The sequence below is a fragment of the Lepidochelys olivacea genome (genome assembly GCF_965140295.1).
Source record: "Lepidochelys olivacea isolate rLepOli2 genome assembly, chromosome: 6".
Taxonomy (NCBI): Eukaryota; Metazoa; Chordata; order Testudines; family Cheloniidae; genus Lepidochelys; species Lepidochelys olivacea.
This window is the reverse complement of record NC_140416.1, coordinates 5,154,481-5,171,580: the sequence shown is the minus strand read 5'-3', so window position 1 is coordinate 5,171,580 and position 17,100 is coordinate 5,154,481. Positions and strand designations below refer to the sequence as shown.

Below are 17,100 nucleotides of genomic sequence, written 5' to 3'. Positions count from 1 at the left end.
ACTCTGCACCCCCAGCCGGAGACCCCAACCCCCTGCCTCAGCCCAGAGCCCCCTCCCACACTCCGAACCCCTCAGCGCCAGCCCAGAGCCTTCTCCTACACCCCAAACTCCTCATCCCCAGCCCCCCCCCGACTCCGCACCCCCAGCCGGAGACCCCAACCCCCTGCCTCAGCCCAGAGCCCCCTCCCACACTCCGAACCCCTCAGCGCCAGCCCAGAGCCTTCTCCTACACCCCAAACCCCTCATCCCCAGCCCCCTCCAAGTCTGCACCTCCAGCCGGAGCCCGCAGCCCAGCCCCCTCCTGCACCCCAGCCCCCTCCTGCACCCCAACCCCCTGAGCCAGTCGGGTGAAAATGAGCTAGTGAGGGTGGGGAGAGTGAGCACCCCCACAGGGGATGGAATGAGTGGGGTGGGCGGGGCCTCCGACAAGGGGCGGGGCAGGGGGCGGGGCAAGGGTGTTTGTCTCAGCAGGAAATGCTCCTTTGGGGCATGGGGGCCAGCCCTGACTGCGAGGGGAGAGCGCCCCCTGCTGAGCCCCCCACGCCAGCCGGGGTCAGCAGTGGGCTCAGCGGATTCCTCTGCCAGCGGCCGGCAGGCAACCCCAGAGCGCAGCGTGTGCATTTAACGTCCTGCAGTGTCCCTTCCCAGACTGGGGGTGAGGGCCCCCCCAGAAATGCTCATGACGCGCAAACTTTACTTTTGAATCAGTCTCATGCGAGTCAACCCAGCTGACGTGATTTTTAAACCACTCCTGCTTTTTCACCCGGGTCACAGGGGTTTTCAGGCTAATCTCGTGATTGTGAATTTTGGGGCGATTCCCTTTCGCGGCTGACAACACGGGGGGGGGGGGGGAAATGCAGGGTTAAGGCCACTGAGTTCCCAAGCCGGAGAGAGAGGCGCAGGAAGTGATCTGAAATGGGGACGCAATAACCCACGGACCTTCCTGGGCCAGCCCCCATCACCCGGGCTCGCTTCGGAGTCACTCCCTGCAACCTGTGTGCAAAGGGGCTGAATCCCCGTCTGCAGCCCCAGGGCCCCGGAGGGAATCGCCCTGGCCGGAGCGGTGAGAGGGGCGGGGAGTCCCAGCGAGAGGGGCAGGCAATGGGTGCAAGCAGCCAAGAAGAGCAAATGAGAACAGGGCTGTGGGTTGGGATTGAGGGGTACCGGCAGGGCTGTGGGGCAGCACGGAGCCCAGGGCTGGGATAGCAGGGCCTGTGGGTCAGGATGAAGGGGCACCAGCAGAGCTGTGGGGGAGCTGCCAGCTGTACAGTGACTAGACTGTTTCCCAGACCCAGTTCAGGTTGTCCCAGGGTGGGGATGCGCCTCCTCAACAGAGGAGCTCCAGAACGAGGAGGGGGAGCTGCTCCCCAAGTGGCTGGAGCTTGGGGGCTGCTAATGTGGCTGATTGTGTTTCCAGCAGGGCCTGCTCCTCGTGAGAGTGGCCCTGGGCTCTAGCAGAGGGGTTTGATCCCTAAGGTACCTGGGCCAGAGTGGGTCTGGTCCCTGACCCTGTTTCCCTTCCAGATTAGCACCGGCTGTCCGGTCCGCATGAGGAGGGGAGTGATGGAGGGCAGGAGCCCCTGCCCTGGCTTCTTATGCCTGGCTTCTAGGTGAGCTTCTGCCGAGCCACCTGGGTTATCTGGCCTACCAAAGTCTCCCCTCCCTTCTCCTCCATTTCTCCCCCATCTATCCCCTTTATGCCCTATCCGCAGGGTTTCCCACCCCCAGGGGATGGTGGCGACTTGGCAGACCCTTCTCATGGGCGCAGGGGCCACTGATTCCCCCCTCCCACCCCACCGAGAAGCAGTTGTTGCCCATTGGTGATTGTATGCCACAGATCTCCCCTCAGTGCCTGACCCACAGAGGATAGGAGTCGGTTTCAGCCCCCTTTGCAGAGCCTTGGTTCTTCAGCTCAAGCTGCAGCAGCGTGCTCTTAGTTCTGCAGGTCCCTGGTGTGTTGGCTGAGATGGTGGCCATCACAGCATCTTGCGTGGAGATGAGGCCTCTCTGCTCAGCAGCACAGCCCAAGTCAGAGGCAGGAATCCCAGCTCCCTCCACCTGCCAGGGAACATGCTGGCTTCTCCACGGGCCTCGGTGTGAAGTTGTGGGGAGGATGTGGGGTGGCGCAGTTGGTTCAGAGGAGCAGAGGTAGTGGAGTGAAAGGCGAGAGAGACCATCTCATGGAGAGAGGGGTATCCTGGAGGAGACAGAGTTCAGGGGTGGACAGACAGACGTGTTTCGCCCAATTCCCACAATGCTTTGTGCTCTCAGAGGATCATGAGGCGGGAGGAGAGTTTAGCCATTTTATGACATGTGGACCAAAATGGAGGCTGAGAAGCAGCGAGGCATTGTGGAGGAGCAGAGCTGTTGTCAGGTGGCTATCAGCTTCTCCGTTCCGGGCCAGCCGAAGCGCTTGTGAGATCACAACTCGAGGCTACAAGTGAAGAGTTGTAGCAATCTCCAGAGGCTGAGCATGTGCATGAATCATCCCGGCTGGCCGGGTCTACAGGGCGGCAGCCTCCGTCTTGGCCACTCGCAGACAGGAGACTGTTTGGAAGCCGTAGCCAATCTGAGTGCGAAGCCCAGAAGGCTGTAGAGGGGAGGTACTTTGGTTGGGGTCAGCTCTTCAAAATCTCTCCCTTTGCCAGCCAACATGATCTCCCTAACTGGGAAGGGTCCAGAAGGTGTAGCTGGAGTTGTCTATTTCTTTATCTTCCTCGCTTAGAGAGGGCAGGTTTGGTACCAGGAGCCAGTTAGCAAGGACCAGAGGATTTAGAGAGATACAGGGTGCCCCGGAGTCTCCCACCACTTCCTCTCAGGTTTCACTCTAACTTCCACATGTTGGAAAGGGTAATCCACCATGTTCCCACAGAGCAGCCCTGGCTCTCTAACAAGATTGATTTAGCTCACTGAAGAGAAGGTGAAAAGGTAACTTGATCACAGTCTATAACCACCTTTTGTAGGGAGGAGATTCTTGAGGGCAGAGGACTCCATTAACCTAGTAGGCAAAGTAGGAGCAAGATCCAAAGGCTTGAAGTGGAAGCTAGATTACTTCATCCTGGAAATAAGGCACACATTTTAAACAGGGAGTGTGATTAACCAGCTTCTCAAAGGAGGGAGTCTTGAAATCCAGATGGGACCTCTCCTTCTAAAACTTATGCTCTAGTTCAACCACAAGTTATTGGGCTGGATACAGGAATTGCTGAGTGAAATCCTCTCACCTGAGTTATCCAGGGAGTTGGACGAGATGGTCAGAACAGTCCCTTTTGGCTTCAATATATGGATCTTTTGATTCTGTTGTAGGAGCATATCCCTTCTCTTCCTTTCCTGCCCCAGCCCACTTCTTAGTAATCTCTCTCTTCCAAAACCGACACCAAGGAAACCTCTCGCTGCTTCCTTGCTCTCTTGGGGTTTCGCCATAAGCTTTCTGTGGTGCATCTTGTGGCTCATGCACTGATTTTGTGGAGGGAAGGGAATTGGTGCAGTGGGTTGTGATGGGGGTCCCTTGTGGTTCCAGGTGTCAGTGACTTTCAAGGAGGTGGTCGTGTGCTTCTTCAAGGAAGAGTGGGGTGACCTGGACGAAGGGCAGAGGCAGCTCTACGGGGCGTCTTCCATGAGCATTATGAGACACTGATTTCGCTGGGTGAGGAGTTGCTTCTCCTTGAGGATTAGGAGCTGGGAGAAGCATGTGCCCACTGAACTGCCCAGGGCAACTGCTGGGGTCATCTGCATTCTTGGAAGAGACTCGAGTCAGTTAGCAAGTTTTAAAATGGCTTAATAGTTTCCATTTGCATGAGCCCCCCCAGCCTCTTTGTGTTTGCATCCTTGACTCCCCTATAGGGGAGCAGCCCATCTCTCCCCACTGGCATCTTACTGCCCCAGTGCGTCCCCATGAACTTTCCCCCTCTGGGATACTGTGTTTCTCCCAGCAGAGAACATGGTCAAGGTTAAAATCTGGGAGCGTTCCCTGTATCAAGCCCCCATGGGAGATTTCACCAAGGGCCATCTTGCCTGTTTCCTTCCCTGTCAGCAGGATTCCCCATCCTTGACCTGGCCATGACCTCCCGGGTGGAGCAAGGGGAAGAGCCGAGGGTCCCGGATCTCCAGGGCTCCGAGGAAGGGGAGATCCCCAGAGGTGACCACACAGGTGAGGAATGAGCGACACTGGCTCGGAGACCGTCCGGGAGTGAAGGGAAAAGCTAGGATCCCAGCAAAGCCACAGGAGGCCCCCCAGTTCTGTCTTCACTTGCTCTGTATTGTCCCAACAGGAACCCTGTCCTCATGGCAGGTGTCACGCCTGGATCCCATCTGCCCTGCCTAACTCCGGTAGGAGTCCTCACCTTCCCCAGCCTTTCTCTGAGGACTCAGCTGGGCTGTTGGGGCAGAACCTCTGCTCCCCTGCCCTCAGGGAAGGGTTTGGGGGATTCGCTTCCTGCCCATCAGGTTTTCTGCTCAGTGACAAACCCCTTTGCTACCCCCTCTCTACTCAGCGCCGGGAACAAGCCCCAGCTGGATTCTCTCTCTCTCTCTCTCTCCCAGCAGGTGCCGGGACGGCGAGTGAGAACGAGGAGGAGAATCACCAGCGGGAAGGGCCCGTGGGAGCAAAGCCACATGGGACATCTCAGAGCCTCAAGCGGGGAGAGGCCGTCGAGAGCCAGGGTGGGGTGGGGCTGGGACAGGGGAAGGCCCAGGCTAAATCCGCACACCAGGCACGGCACAGGCGGGTGGGCCGTGTCATCTGTGGCGACTGCGGGAAGAGCTTTGTGAAGAACTATGACCTCTTCAAGCACCAGCGGGTCCACACAGGAGAGAAACCTTACAGCTGCCCTGACTGCGGGAGGAGCTTCGCCTTCCACTCCACCCTCAGCAAACACCAGCACATCCACACCGGCGCCAGGCCCTTCCAGTGCGCCGAGTGCGGGAAGAGCTTCCGGCAGAAAGGCCACCTGACCCGCCATGGCCGTGTCCACGCCGGGTTAAAGCCCTACGTCTGCGCTCACTGCGGGGCGGCCTACAGCACCCGCACCAACCTGCTGCGTCACCAGAGCGGCCACACGGGGGAGCTGCTCTACAAGTGCACGGAGTGCGGCCGGCGCTTCGGGGAGATCGCCGCCCTGGTGGCGCATCTGGTGGCGCACACCGGGGAGCGGGCCCACAAGTGCCCCGAGTGCGGGAAGAGCTTCCGGCGCGGCTCATCGCTGACGGAGCACCGGCGGGTGCACACCGGGGAGAAGCCCCACGTCTGCCCCCAGTGCGGGGAGAGCTTCATGCGCCGTGCCACCTTCAACGACCACGTGCGGGGCCACTCAGGGGAGCGGCCCAACGTCTGCGACGTCTGCGGGAAGAGCTTCACCAAGCGGCACTCGCTGCTGCAGCACCAGCGGTCCCACACCGGAGAGAAGCCTCACCAGTGCCCCGACTGCCCCAAGAGCTTCATTGCTAGCTCCGCTCTGGTGCAGCACCGCCGGATCCACACCGGCGAGACGCCCTATCGCTGCGAGGAGTGTGGGCGCAGCTTCAGCCAGCGCTCGGTGCTGACCACGCACCGGCGGCTGCACACCGGCGAGCGGCCCTACAAGTGTGGCCAGTGCGGCAAAGGCTTCAGCCAGAGCTCGGCGCTGACCCAGCACCGCCGCACCCACACGGGGGAGTCGCCCTATGGCTGCGCCCAGTGCGGGCGGAACTTCAGCGGTATGTCGGCCCTCAAGCGGCACCACCGGACCCACACCGGCGAACGGCCCTTCCGCTGCAGCCAGTGTGGGAAGGGCTTCAAGCAGAGCTCCACGCTGGTCCAGCACACCAGGATCCATACGCAGGAGAAGCCCTTCTCCTGCACCCATTGCGGCAAGAGCTTCAGCCAGCGGTCGGCTCTCGCCAAGCACCAGCGGACTCATGCCAAGGAGAGCGGCGGCTCCCACGAGGCCGTGGGGACGCGGTTCTACAAGGACCCCTTCATTCAGCCGGGGGAGGGTGGCAGCGAGCCCGAGGAGGTGGTGGTGGTGCTCCCGCCGGGGACGTGGGATTGTGAGATGACCCCACGGGTGAAGGAGGAGCCGGGGACACCCCTGCAGGTGAAGGAGGAACCGGAGCCGCCTCAGCATATTCAAGATGGGCCCTATCAGGTTAAACAGGAGCAGCCGGAACTGCCACGGGAAATTAAAGAGGAGCCGGCACCCTCCCTGCAGATTAAAGAGGAGCCTGAGTGAAGGGAAGATTTTTGGGAGGGGCTGGATTGAGGGTTTGGGCATCGGATGGTGCAACAGGAATTAAACGTGGTGGGGCTCTTTCCAGGGACACTGAGCCACCCGCCTACCCAGACAGCCGGGGACAAGATGGAGGGGTCAGAGCCCGGGAGGTCGGAATAAAAAATGAAACACAAACTTTATGAAGGAAAAATGTAAAGGGCAGTTATGTTCTGCTTCTCAGGGGTCCCGGGCATCTCTTCGGTGGAGGTGGCCAACAAAGTGCCCCAAGTTGGGGTAGTTTTCCCCCTTCCCCACTTGGCAGGGATCATTAACCCCTCCCAGGCCCAGCATGGTCCCTAATGGTAGAGCTGTAGCATTTTTAGCCTTGGTAATGGAGACCCCTGGCTCTGTGCCACCCATGCCTAGATGAGAGTGAAAAAATGCTTTTCATCAGGAGTTTTTGCTGGTGGTTTTCTTTTTCTTATTTCTCCCCGGTCAATAAACAGTATCTTAGTGAAGATGAACTCTTCTCTGTAGTGTGGTAGCCCCTAGGAACCCCACTCATGGACCAGGACCCCACTGTGCTCGGCGCTGTACAAACACACACCGAAAAAGCAGTTACCAGAGCGCAGATTTGACTGTGGAGATGGAGGGGGCGATTGCCAACGTGCTGGCAGGGGAGACAGGGTGTTGGGGGGAAGAAAATAAAAATGCCATCCTCCACGGTACTCCGAGTCACGAATGGCCTTGGAGAGGCTACAAGGATTATCTTCGTAATAGATCTGTGGAGGGCACGGTATGCCTGCCTATAAAGTACATAGATTCTCTTCGCTGTGATGTCTGAGACTCTTTCTCCACAGCTGCAGGAGATTACTGATCTTGGAGATTTCCGATTACTGATCTTGGCATAGAGCTTCCTTCAGCTGTCATGGAGCCTTCCTGGCCGCAGCATACACATTTCCCGCCATTTCCAACAGCCACAGCCACCTCCCCACCCACCAGGCCCTTTTCCCTCCATTTCCAACACCACGGGCCCCAGTGTTTGAACCTCCCACTATTTGCAACTGCCACAGACCCGTCAGGCCTGAGGTCCTCCCCAGAGTCTGCTGAGGGGAATTGGGGTGGGCTTTGCAATGGCTGGGCTCCATAGCTGATCTTTCACCTCAAATTATTGCACAAACTGTGAGGCGGGAAAGGGAAGAGACTCCTGTACCCCGTGACGCTGTGTGGGATGGGGAGGGGGTGAGGAAGTGACTAGGAACATCCAGGGGTGGATTGAGCCGGGACACCAGAGTTCAAGCCCCAGCCCTTCGGAAGAGATGTGTGATCGGTACCGAACCAGGCACCATCTCAGCCCAGCACTCCCTGTACAACATTGGGGTCAGCACTGGCTGAGAGGGGAGAGCACCCCGCACTGTTTAAACTGACAGGGGTCAATAGTGGGCCAACAATGGAAAGCAGAATCGTATTCCCCCAAAGAAGGCCATGCATCCATCAGTGTGACCATAGAGGGACATAGGCGTGGGGCGTAGGCTTGCGGGGAGCGCTGCAGCACCCCTAGGTTTTGCATCCCCAGCTTGCGCCCCTGCCGCCCAGGGTCCCTGCTGCTGGCCCTGCACCCCTCTGCCCCCTGAGGTTCCAGCTACAGGCTCCGCTGCTGCCCGGGGGCTTCGCTGCCAGCCCTGCACGTGGGGTGCTGGCCCTGTGCCCGAGGGCTTCACTGGTGGCCCCAGGGTCCTGGCCACCGGCCACAGGCTGCTGGCCACCAGCCCCGCATGCGAGGTTCCGGCGACTGGCCTCATGGCCAGGACTCCACACTTGGCCCGAGCTGTGGCTCCAGCCTCTGCCGTCTTACCCCGTCCACGTCCCCCAGTCCCAGAGACAAGGCCCTGCTCCTGGCCCCAGCTCTAGGGGGCGGTAAGGGGCACGGACAGGGGTTAGAGGGGTGCAGCTTAGCACTCCCCACTCCAAAAACTGCTCTAGCACCACTGTGCAGGGAGGGCTGGCGAAGGGCAATTTCCAGTGGAGTTGCAGGCTTCCCTGGGGGAGCCTATATCCCAGATCCTCAAAGATATTTAGCCTCCTAACGTCCATTGAAATCTCCCCCTTACAACCAGTGCCCCAAATCACTGGAAGTTAGGAGCCTAAATACCTTGGAGGGCCTGGTCTGTGGTGCACAGAGCCAGCAGGGATGGGCTCACTCATCAGAAAAGCAGTGTTTTCCGATCTGGGAAGTTAATGGGTTAAAACCAACAATCTCCCAAACCTGCCTGTGGAGAAGCGGGGACTGTAATAGCACTGGGACCTTCCTGTCCAGCCCCCTGCATCCTGGACTCAGAGTCAGTCTTGTGCATCCCTGCAGCATCCTCAGGCCAGGGCTCAGGGGAATCACCCCAGCTGGCTGGGCAGTTAGCTGGGGGCACCAGGTGCTGGGCAGTTAGCTGGGTGCTAACCAGGTGCTGGGGGCACAGAGAGCAGCAGCCATAGGTAGCTCCAGGGGAGGGAGAGAAACAGCAGCAGAGGCAGGAAATCGCTGCCTGGAGGCTGGAAAGAAGCAGCCAGGATTGAGGAGCAGAGGTGGGGGAGTTTGCAGGGCCCACGGCAGCTCCAAGCCAGAGCTCTTAGCCTGGAAACCCCAGAAGCCTTGAGGGTTGCACCACGGTGAGGCCTGAGCTCTCAGCTGTGCTTGCCCTTTGTGGCTAGGATGCAAGCACCCCTCCACGTAATGCTCCCCTGTTATCTCTTTCTCCCAGGCTCTGTTCAAGTCCTGTTTGCAGTTCAATGAAGCTGGGCAGGAAGTGGTTTCAGACAAGATGGATTCCCCGAGCCTCCAGCTGTTGCAACTGAAGTGTGTATCCCAGGAGGAACTTTCAGGATCCTGGAGCGCGCCGTCCCAGGAGCCCCGAGAGCGATGGGAAAGGGGTACTGAGCAGGGTGCTCGGGATGGGGTGGGAGAGCAGCTGAGGGGGCACTGGAGGGCTAAGACCTGTGCCAAGGGGGCGGCCCTGCAAGGGGTGAGTGGGTGCCAGGGGCTCAGCACGACCCCAGCACGTGGGAGCAGAAGGGTTTGTCTTGAAGGGGGAGATACCCGCATTGGGACCCCCACATAATACATTCTTCACATTCCCCTCCCTGGCCCTTCCCAGATCAGCTTCTGCCCCAGATATCTGAGGAGGAGAGCGATGATGAGCAGGAGTCCGTGTCATCAACCCCCATGGTCGGCTTCCAGGTGAGCTGCGTGGTCAGCCCATCCTCGCTGTCGAAGGATGGAGCTCAGCGTCTTTCCTACGGGACATTAACTGGTTCCTCTCTGAGGCTTGGAGGGATCATTCAAAAGCCCTCTGGGCACCAATCCCGCTCTGTCTGCGACTTTATTTTGAACAGCAGTAGGGTGCTGGATCCTGAGGCACTGAAATCTGTTGCACAAGCCCATTGGCTACAGCAAGGGAGGGATTCAGTCCTATTTTGGGAGTAGGGAGAATTTTTTCCCTTGTGAATATCATCCCATCCCCTTTCTGCCCCACTCTCCCTCTTCCTCCCTCCCTCCCTCCCTGACACTCCTTCCTCATTCCTGCTTCCCGCTGCTGTCAGATGGGACTGTTGGGTCTCTTGTGGTTCCAGGTGCCAGTGTCATTCGAGGAGGTGGCCGTGTTTTTCTCCCAGGAAGAGTGGGGGCTCCTGGACGAAGGCCAGAGGCAGCTCTACAGGGACGTCATGCAGGAGAATTACCAGGCTCTGATCTCGCTGGGTGAGGAGCCGCTGCCCCTTGAGGATCAGGAGGTGGTGGGCAGGGTGGTTCAGAGGTGGCCAAGGTGGTTTTGGCCCATCAGATAAGTTATCTATGTGGGGTTAGATCTGGGTTTTATTTTTGTCGTCTGCCTGCATCCAGCTCACCTGTGCGTGGGAATCCCTGACTCCCCTACGGGGTACAGCCCGTCTGCCCCCAGGCGTCTCATTGCTCCAAAGGGTCCCTGTAAACATTCCCCCCCTGCTTGGATCCTGCGCTCTACCCAACAGAGAGCGGGGCCGGGGTTAAAACCAGGGCATGTTCTCTGTACTGAGCCCTTGGATGAGATTTCACCACGTGCCGTCTCGCCTGTTTCCTTCCCCGCCAGCAGGAGTCCCCATCCCCGACCCGGCTGCGATCTCCTGGATGGAGCGAGGGGAAGAGCCGAGGGTGCCGGATCTCCCGGGCTCCCAGGAAAGGGAGATCATGAGAGACGCCGGCACAGGTGGGGAATGAGCGACACCGGCTTGGAGACTGTCCGGGAGAGAAGGGAAAAGCTGGGAACGCCCGCCCAGATCTGTCTCAGTTACTATGGCAACGCCCACAGGCCCTGTTCAGGATCTGAGCCCCACTGAGCCAGGGCTGCACAAACACAAAGATAGACATGGTGCCTGCCCCAAGGGGATTACCCTCTTGAACGACAAAGGATGGGCGAAGGGGAGACAAAGGATGGGCGAACAGGGTCTGGTTGGTATCTCTAGACATGTTAGACCCTAACAAGGCAGGGCCAGATCCTCAGCTGGTGTAAACGAGTGTTACTGCATTGGTGTGTATGCAGTGATGCTAATTTATACCAGCTGAGAATCTGGACCCATTGACTCCAGTGGAATTACAGCCAGTATATACTGGCTGGGGATTTGGCCCATTCTCTTCACTGCATTGGGGTCAGCACTGACTACATGAAGAGAATGCCCCTTATTGAGCCCCTTTCCTTCCCCCACTCCCTGCAGCACAGCGCCCCCTACTGATCAATGCTGAGGCGAACTACTGGATGCTCTCTCTCTACTTACGATGTGAGCCATTAGATCCATGTCACCGTCGTGGTTCTGCCGAGCTGTGGTAATGTCCAGCTTCTTGAATGAAGGGTTCCCGTGAGATGAGCCTGTTTCTGATCCCAGTGGAGATATGGAAGCACATGGTCAGACCCTGGCTGGATTCTTTCTCTCTCCCAGCAGGTGCCAGGAGGGAAAACCCCCAGCAGGAAGGGTCTGCAGGGGTGGAGCTGCACAGGAAGTCCCAGAGCCCAGAGTGGGGAGAGGCATCTGGTGGCGTGGGATGGCAGAGGGGGAAGCTGTCTCAGCAGGAAAGCCCCAAGGCCAGTGGTCACCCGCGGCCAAGAGAGGGGCCCATCATCTGCGGGGATTGTGGGAAAAGCTTTGGGAAGAGCTCGGAGTTCATCAAACACCAGCGCACCCACACGGGCGAGAGGCCCTACCAGTGCCCTGACTGTGGGAGGAGCTTTGCCATCCGCTCCAACCTCCTCCGCCACCAGCGCATCCACACCGGTGCCAGGCCTTACCCATGTGCCGAGTGCGGGAAGAGCTTCCGCCACAAGGAGCACCTGACCCGCCACGCCCACGTCCACGCCGGGTTAAAGCCCTACGTCTGCGCTCACTGCGGGGCGGCCTACAGCACCCGCACCAACCTGCTGCGTCACCAGAGCGGCCACACGGGGGAGCTGCCCTACAAGTGCACGGAGTGCGGCCGGCGCTTCGGGGAGATCGCCGCCCTGGTGGCGCATCTGGTGGCGCACACCGGGGAGCGGGCCCACAAGTGCCCCGAGTGCGGGAAGAGCTTCCGGCGCGGCTCGTCGCTGACGGAGCACCGGCGGGTGCACACCGGGGAGAAGCCCCACGTCTGCCCCCAGTGCGGAAAGGGGTTCATGCGGCGCTCCATCCTCAATGGGCACCGGCGCACCCACACTGGCGAGCGGCCCAACGCCTGCGGGGAGTGTGGCAAAGGGTTCACCCAGCGCTCATCCCTGCTGCAACATCAGCGCACCCACCGGGGCGAAAGACCCTACCCCTGTCCCCAGTGTGGGAAGAGCTTCAGCCAGAGATCGGCGCTGACCACCCACCGGCGGCTGCACACTGGGGAGCGGCCCTTCCGCTGCGTCCAGTGCGGGAAGAGCTTCAGCCAGAGCTCGGCACTGATCCAGCACCAGCGGACCCACACCGGCGAGACCCCCCACTGCTGTGGGGACTGTGGGAAGGGCTTTGGGGACCGCTCGGCCCTTAAGAGGCACCAGCGCACCCACACGGGCGAGCGGCCCTACCGCTGCACCCAGTGCAGCAAGAGCTTCAAGCAGAGCTCGGCGTTGACACAGCACGTTCGGATCCACACTGGGGAGCGGCCCTATGTCTGCCCCCACTGTGGGAGGGGATTCTCTCAGGGCTCGGCTCTGGCCCAGCACCAGAGGACTCATGCCAAGGAGAGGGGCCTGTCAGACGTGCCCACTGCCAGCCGCCTGTACAGGGATCCCTTCATCCAGCCAGGGGATGTGGAGGAGGGGCAGCAGGGCTGCCCCTGGGGACACAGTGCACCCAGCCAGGCTGAAAGAGAAGCCGCAGTGATAGAATCATAGAAATGTAGGACTCGAAGAGACCTCAAGAGGTCATCAATTTCAGCCCCCTGTGCTGAGACAGGGCCAAATAACCTTATCTCTGGTAGGTGTTTGTCCCACCTTTTTCTTAAAAACCTCCAATGACGGGGGTTCCACAGTCTCTCTCGGGAGCCTATTGCAGAGGTTAACTACCCTTAAAATTAGAAAGTTTTCCCTAATATCTAACCTAAATCTCCCTTGCTGCGGATAAAGGCCGTTGCTTTGTGTCCTTCCTTCAGTGGACAGGGAGAACAATTGATTTTCATCCTCTTGATAACAACCCTTGACATATTTAACGGCTGTTCTCAGGTCCCCCCACAGCCTTTTCTTTGCTCTAGACTAAATGTGCCCAGCTTTTTAAGAGTTCTGCTAGGTCAGGTTTCCTAAACCTTATATCATTTTTGTTGCTGTTCTCTGGACTCTATAATTTATTCACATATTTCTGTGGTGCCCAGGATTTGACACAGTTCTCCAGCTAAGGCCTCACCAGCGCCGAATAGACCAGGACAATTACCTCCTGTGTCTTACGTAAGACACTCCTGTTAATCCACCCCAGAATGATACTAACCATTTTTGGTCATCTTTATTGGTTCTCACTCATCTTTATTGAATTTTATTGATGCAGGTGGGCAGGGTGAGAGGCTGGATTTGGGCATTATGGGGAACAGGAGGAGGCGTTTTAAGTCATATCTATCAGAAATCCCGTTCTTTCTGGGGGCACGTCCCCCTCCCATACTCCTCTCCCAGCAAGGATCATTAACCCCCACAGGCTCAGCCTGTCCCCTAATGTCTGTGCCCATCCCATGTGGGCCCCGTCTCTTCACTCTCCAGGATCTCACCAGATCTAGCCATCCTTCTCTGCTCCTTCCCCTCTCCTGGAGCCAAGGTCAGGGGTTCGCAGACTGATCCAAAGCCCATTGAAGTCAGTGGGAAGACTCCCATAGGCTTTAGTTCAGCTTATTAATTTCTCTGAGTCTCTGTTCTTAAAGTGTAAAATGGGGCTAATCAAAATTCAGATGATGAGCTCTTTGGGGCAGGAACTGTCTCTCACTGTGTGTCTGTGCACGGCCTGGCACAACTCATTTATTTATCGATTCATTGATGCCAATGCCAGAAAGGACCACTGTGATCATCTAGTCTGACCTCCCGTGTAACACAGGCCAGAGAGCTTCTTCAAAATAATTCCTAGAGCAGAGATTTTAGAAAAACATACAATCTTTATAAAAACTAATTTCCCCCTACTGTTACTCACACCTTCTTGTCAACTGTTTGAAATAGGCCACTCTCACTACCACTACAAAAGTGATTTTTCCTCTCTTGGTATTCTACTGTTAATTGAATTGTCTCGTTAGCACTGACCCCCCACTTGGTAAGGCAACTCCCATCTTTTCATGTACTGTATATTTATACCTGCTACTGTATTTTCCACTCCATGTATCTGATGAAGTGGGTTTTAGCCCACGAAAGCTTATGCCCAAATAAATGTGTTAGTCTCTAAGGTGCCACAAGGACTCCTCGTTGTTTATGCTGATACAGACTAACACGGCTACCCCTCTGAATCTTGATTTAAAAATTGCCAGTGATGGAGAATCCACTGCAACCCTTGGTAAATTGTTCCAGTGGTTAATTCCTCTCACTCTTCAAAATTTATGCCTTATTTCCAGTCTGAATTTGTCTAGCTTAAAATTCCAGCCGTTGGATCATGTTATACCTTTGTCTGCTATACTGAAGAGCCCATTATCAAATTTCTGTTTCCCAAGTAGGTTCTTATGGCGTGTAATCATGCCTTTCCTTAACCTTCTCCTTGTTAAGCTAAATAGCTTGAGCTCCTTGAATTTGTCACTGTAAAGCAGATTTTCTAATCCTTTAATCATTCTTGTGGCTCTTCTCTGACTTCTTTCCAATTTATCCATACCCTTCTTGAATTGTGAGCACCAGAACTGGACACAGGATTTCAGCAATGACCGCATCAGTGCCAAATACAGAGGTAAAATAACCTCTTTATTCCTCCTTGAGATTCCCCTGTTCATGTATCCTAGGATCGCATTAGCCCTTTTGGTCACAACATCACACTGGGAGTTCATGGTCAGCTGATTATGCACAACAGCACCCAAATCTTTTTCAGTCATTGCGTCCTAGGAGAGAGTCCCCCATCCAGTAAGTATTTTGAGGTGGAGGCCATCCAAACTATACAGCCCCCCTTGCCCCACAGAAGATGGGCAAATGTTCTACAAAACCAAAGCCCTACATCCTACACCACTTACCAAGCCAGGGGTTCACTTCCAGAATCTTTTGTCTTCCTTTGTGCCAGGGACAGGAAGGATCTCAGAGAAGATCACTTAGGCCAGTGATTTTCAACCTGTGGTCCGTGGACCCACTGGGGTCGGTAGACTATGGCTAAGGAGTCTGTGAAAGGTGACTATGAAAATAAAGTTTCAGATCCCAGAAAAGGCATTCTATTTTTATGATCAATCAAAAGTATGTGAATACTACAGGTTGAAACCGAGAATTGTTGTCGTTACCGTAGAAGCCCACAGTTTAGCCCCCTTTCTTGCGCTGTGTCAAATGCCGTGCTGAGCACGTGCAATATTTATAGTTGAATTCTGTTCAGCCAGTTTTCAGTCTAAGACTTCTGTGGAAGGGGTCCACGGACCACAGGCTGAATTTTGAAAGGGGCCCACATAGCCATTCGAAATTTTTTAGGGGTCTGCAAATGAAAAGAGGTTGAAAACCACTGACTTAGGCATTCTCCTTCTTCAGCACATTTCCCAGTCCTGTGGTGTCATCTACAATCTGCAAGATATCCCATGAGAGATCTGCAAAATATCCCACAGCACAGTGGGGACCCCAAGCTCGGTTGGGAGTCTATGCAGTGCCTGGCACAATGGGGCCGTAATTTCAGTTAGGACCAGTTAGCTCTATTGCAATACACTCAGTAATAAATTTGGAGATCTCTCCACTAGAAATCAGACCAAGATCTATTCTGTCTTTTCTTAGCTTGCTTTGGTTCCGGTGGTTTCATATTTCCCATGGATGCCCCCTCCTCCTCATATAGTTATGCATCTAATCCATACATCCATCCGTTCCCACCTACCTATCCAACCAATTTATATTAGACCCATCTCCATACATACTGTCTAAGACCCTCCTAACTGGTTATGTGTAATTTCTTGACACTCTCGTTGGTACAATTTTGTGCATTCTAATTTTAGTCTCACCACTAATTTAAGAGGAATCTTGTGTGTACAGAGCACATCAGCAAGTTTTTTTGATTTGTGCATAACTTTTATTCTGGAAAATTCAATAAACAAGATGTCAATTTAAAAAGAAAAATCATCTTCCTGGGTTTTTTTGCTTGTATTTTTGTCCTCAGATTGTTCCAGATGTCTTGATTTTGTATCCAACTACCTTGAAATTTGTCCAGGTTCTGGGCAGTAGGGCAGTACTCCTCCCAGTAGGAGTAGTGGGGGGGCAAACATCCTGATGAGCTTGAAGATGGAGCTTGATAAATTTATGAATGGAATTACTTGACAGGTTTGTCTATGCTAGTGGAGGACTGGAGTCAATGGCACAGGAGGTCCCTTCCTCTCCTAGGTTCCTATGAGCCTCACTGACTGGGAAAAAATAAAAATATAGCTCTCTGTGATAAATCTGAGAATGCTCTTTAATAATTACCTCTATGCTGTCTGGAGCTGTCACTAGAGCCATATGTCTATACCATATAATGAAGTAGATATTTCACGCTAGGGGTGTGAAGGAGGGCAGACACTTTTTCTACTAGTTGCCTAGCAGCTTAAAATGTATAGATTCTAGTCTGACCTGTATAGCACAGGCCATTAATGCCACCCAGTTATCCCTGTAACGAGCTCAATGTGTTTGATTGAAGCATCTTCCAGAAAGGCGTCCCATCTGGATTTGAAGAGATGGAGAATGCACCAGTCCCATTGAGAGTTTATTAACCTTTGCATCACTTATTCCCAGTGGCTATAGCTAGAGTTGAGGGGGGCAGAGTTAAGGTTGCATTGTGTGTGTCGGGGGTGATGTATATATACCTTAACTCTTTCCAGGTTTTCGGTGGGTTAAGTTTAGCCACTCTCCACACTCTGGAAAGGTCTAAGACAGCAGTGGACAACCTACATTCTGCCTTAACAAAGTTTTTGGTTTAGCCTGAAGAGCAGCTAGTCTTTATGAAGGCCAGCAAGAGCTCAGCTGGGTTAGAGAGCTGGAGCAAGGCTTCTGTGGTAGAGGAAAGAACTGAGTTATTAGGCAATTCCCAGTGTCCATCACAGCTCCGCAGCCAATACAGAACAGCTTTCCATGTCTTTCCCAAGCTCTTCCCACACATTCCTTGCAATCTCCCGGAACGTCTCCATACCCCGTTCACTCCACCGCTTCAGGCAGCTTCCAAAATGATAGCTGGACTTACACACAGCTATGACACCCTACACTGCCCTGCACTCTTATCTCCCTTCTCACCAAGCTTTCTGTGTGTTGTTAATTGGTATTTAATGCGCTGAAAGATAGCC

At 55.4% G+C, this 17,100-nt stretch overlaps 2 protein-coding genes across 5 annotated transcripts; both read left to right on the top strand.

Moving 5' to 3' along the window:
* The first annotated feature begins 932 nt into the window (after window positions 1-932).
* Window positions 933-6,709, top strand: LOC311522110 (uncharacterized protein). Its single transcript, XM_084631073.1, has 3 exons — window positions 933-1,063; window positions 4,034-4,147; window positions 4,543-6,709. Exons 2-3 carry the CDS (start codon window positions 4,057-4,059, stop codon window positions 6,204-6,206), a joined length of 1,755 nt encoding a protein of 584 aa, XP_084487199.1. The 5' UTR covers window positions 933-1,063; window positions 4,034-4,056; the 3' UTR covers window positions 6,207-6,709.
* A 1,699-nt stretch (window positions 6,710-8,408) lies between these two features.
* LOC311522334 (uncharacterized protein) lies at window positions 8,409-15,880 on the top strand. 4 transcript variants are annotated; one of them, XM_084631552.1, is made up of 6 exons: window positions 8,409-8,846; window positions 8,939-9,107; window positions 9,332-9,414; window positions 9,807-9,933; window positions 10,304-10,417; window positions 11,148-15,880. In XM_084631552.1, exons 2-6 carry the CDS (start codon window positions 8,999-9,001, stop codon window positions 12,554-12,556), a joined length of 1,842 nt encoding a protein of 613 aa, XP_084487678.1. In that variant the 5' UTR covers window positions 8,409-8,846; window positions 8,939-8,998; the 3' UTR covers window positions 12,557-15,880. The 4 variants fall into 4 exon arrangements, with proteins under 4 accessions (XP_084487678.1, XP_084487677.1, XP_084487676.1 ...); XM_084631551.1 differs by having other exon boundaries at window positions 11,145-15,880; XM_084631550.1 differs by having other exon boundaries at window positions 10,301-10,417.
* Window positions 15,881-17,100: the final 1,220 nt, after the last annotated feature.

Coding starts and splice junctions, on each gene's coding strand:
- LOC311522110 (XM_084631073.1), top strand. CDS start 4,057: ATGACCTCCCGGGTGGAGCAAGGGGAAGAGCCGAGGGTCCCGGATCTC. Junction 4,148..4,542: donor CCCCAGAGGTGACCACACAG/GTGAGGAATGAG, acceptor CTCTCCCAGCAG/GTGCCGGGACGGCGAGTGAG.
- LOC311522334 (XM_084631549.1), top strand. CDS start 8,999: ATGGATTCCCCGAGCCTCCAGCTGTTGCAACTGAAGTGTGTATCCCAG. Junction 9,108..9,331: donor CCGAGAGCGATGGGAAAGGG/GTACTGAGCAGG, acceptor GGCCCTTCCCAG/ATCAGCTTCTGCCCCAGATA. Junction 9,934..10,300: donor CCAGGCTCTGATCTCGCTGG/GTGAGGAGCCGC, acceptor CTTCCCCGCCAG/CAGGAGTCCCCATCCCCGAC.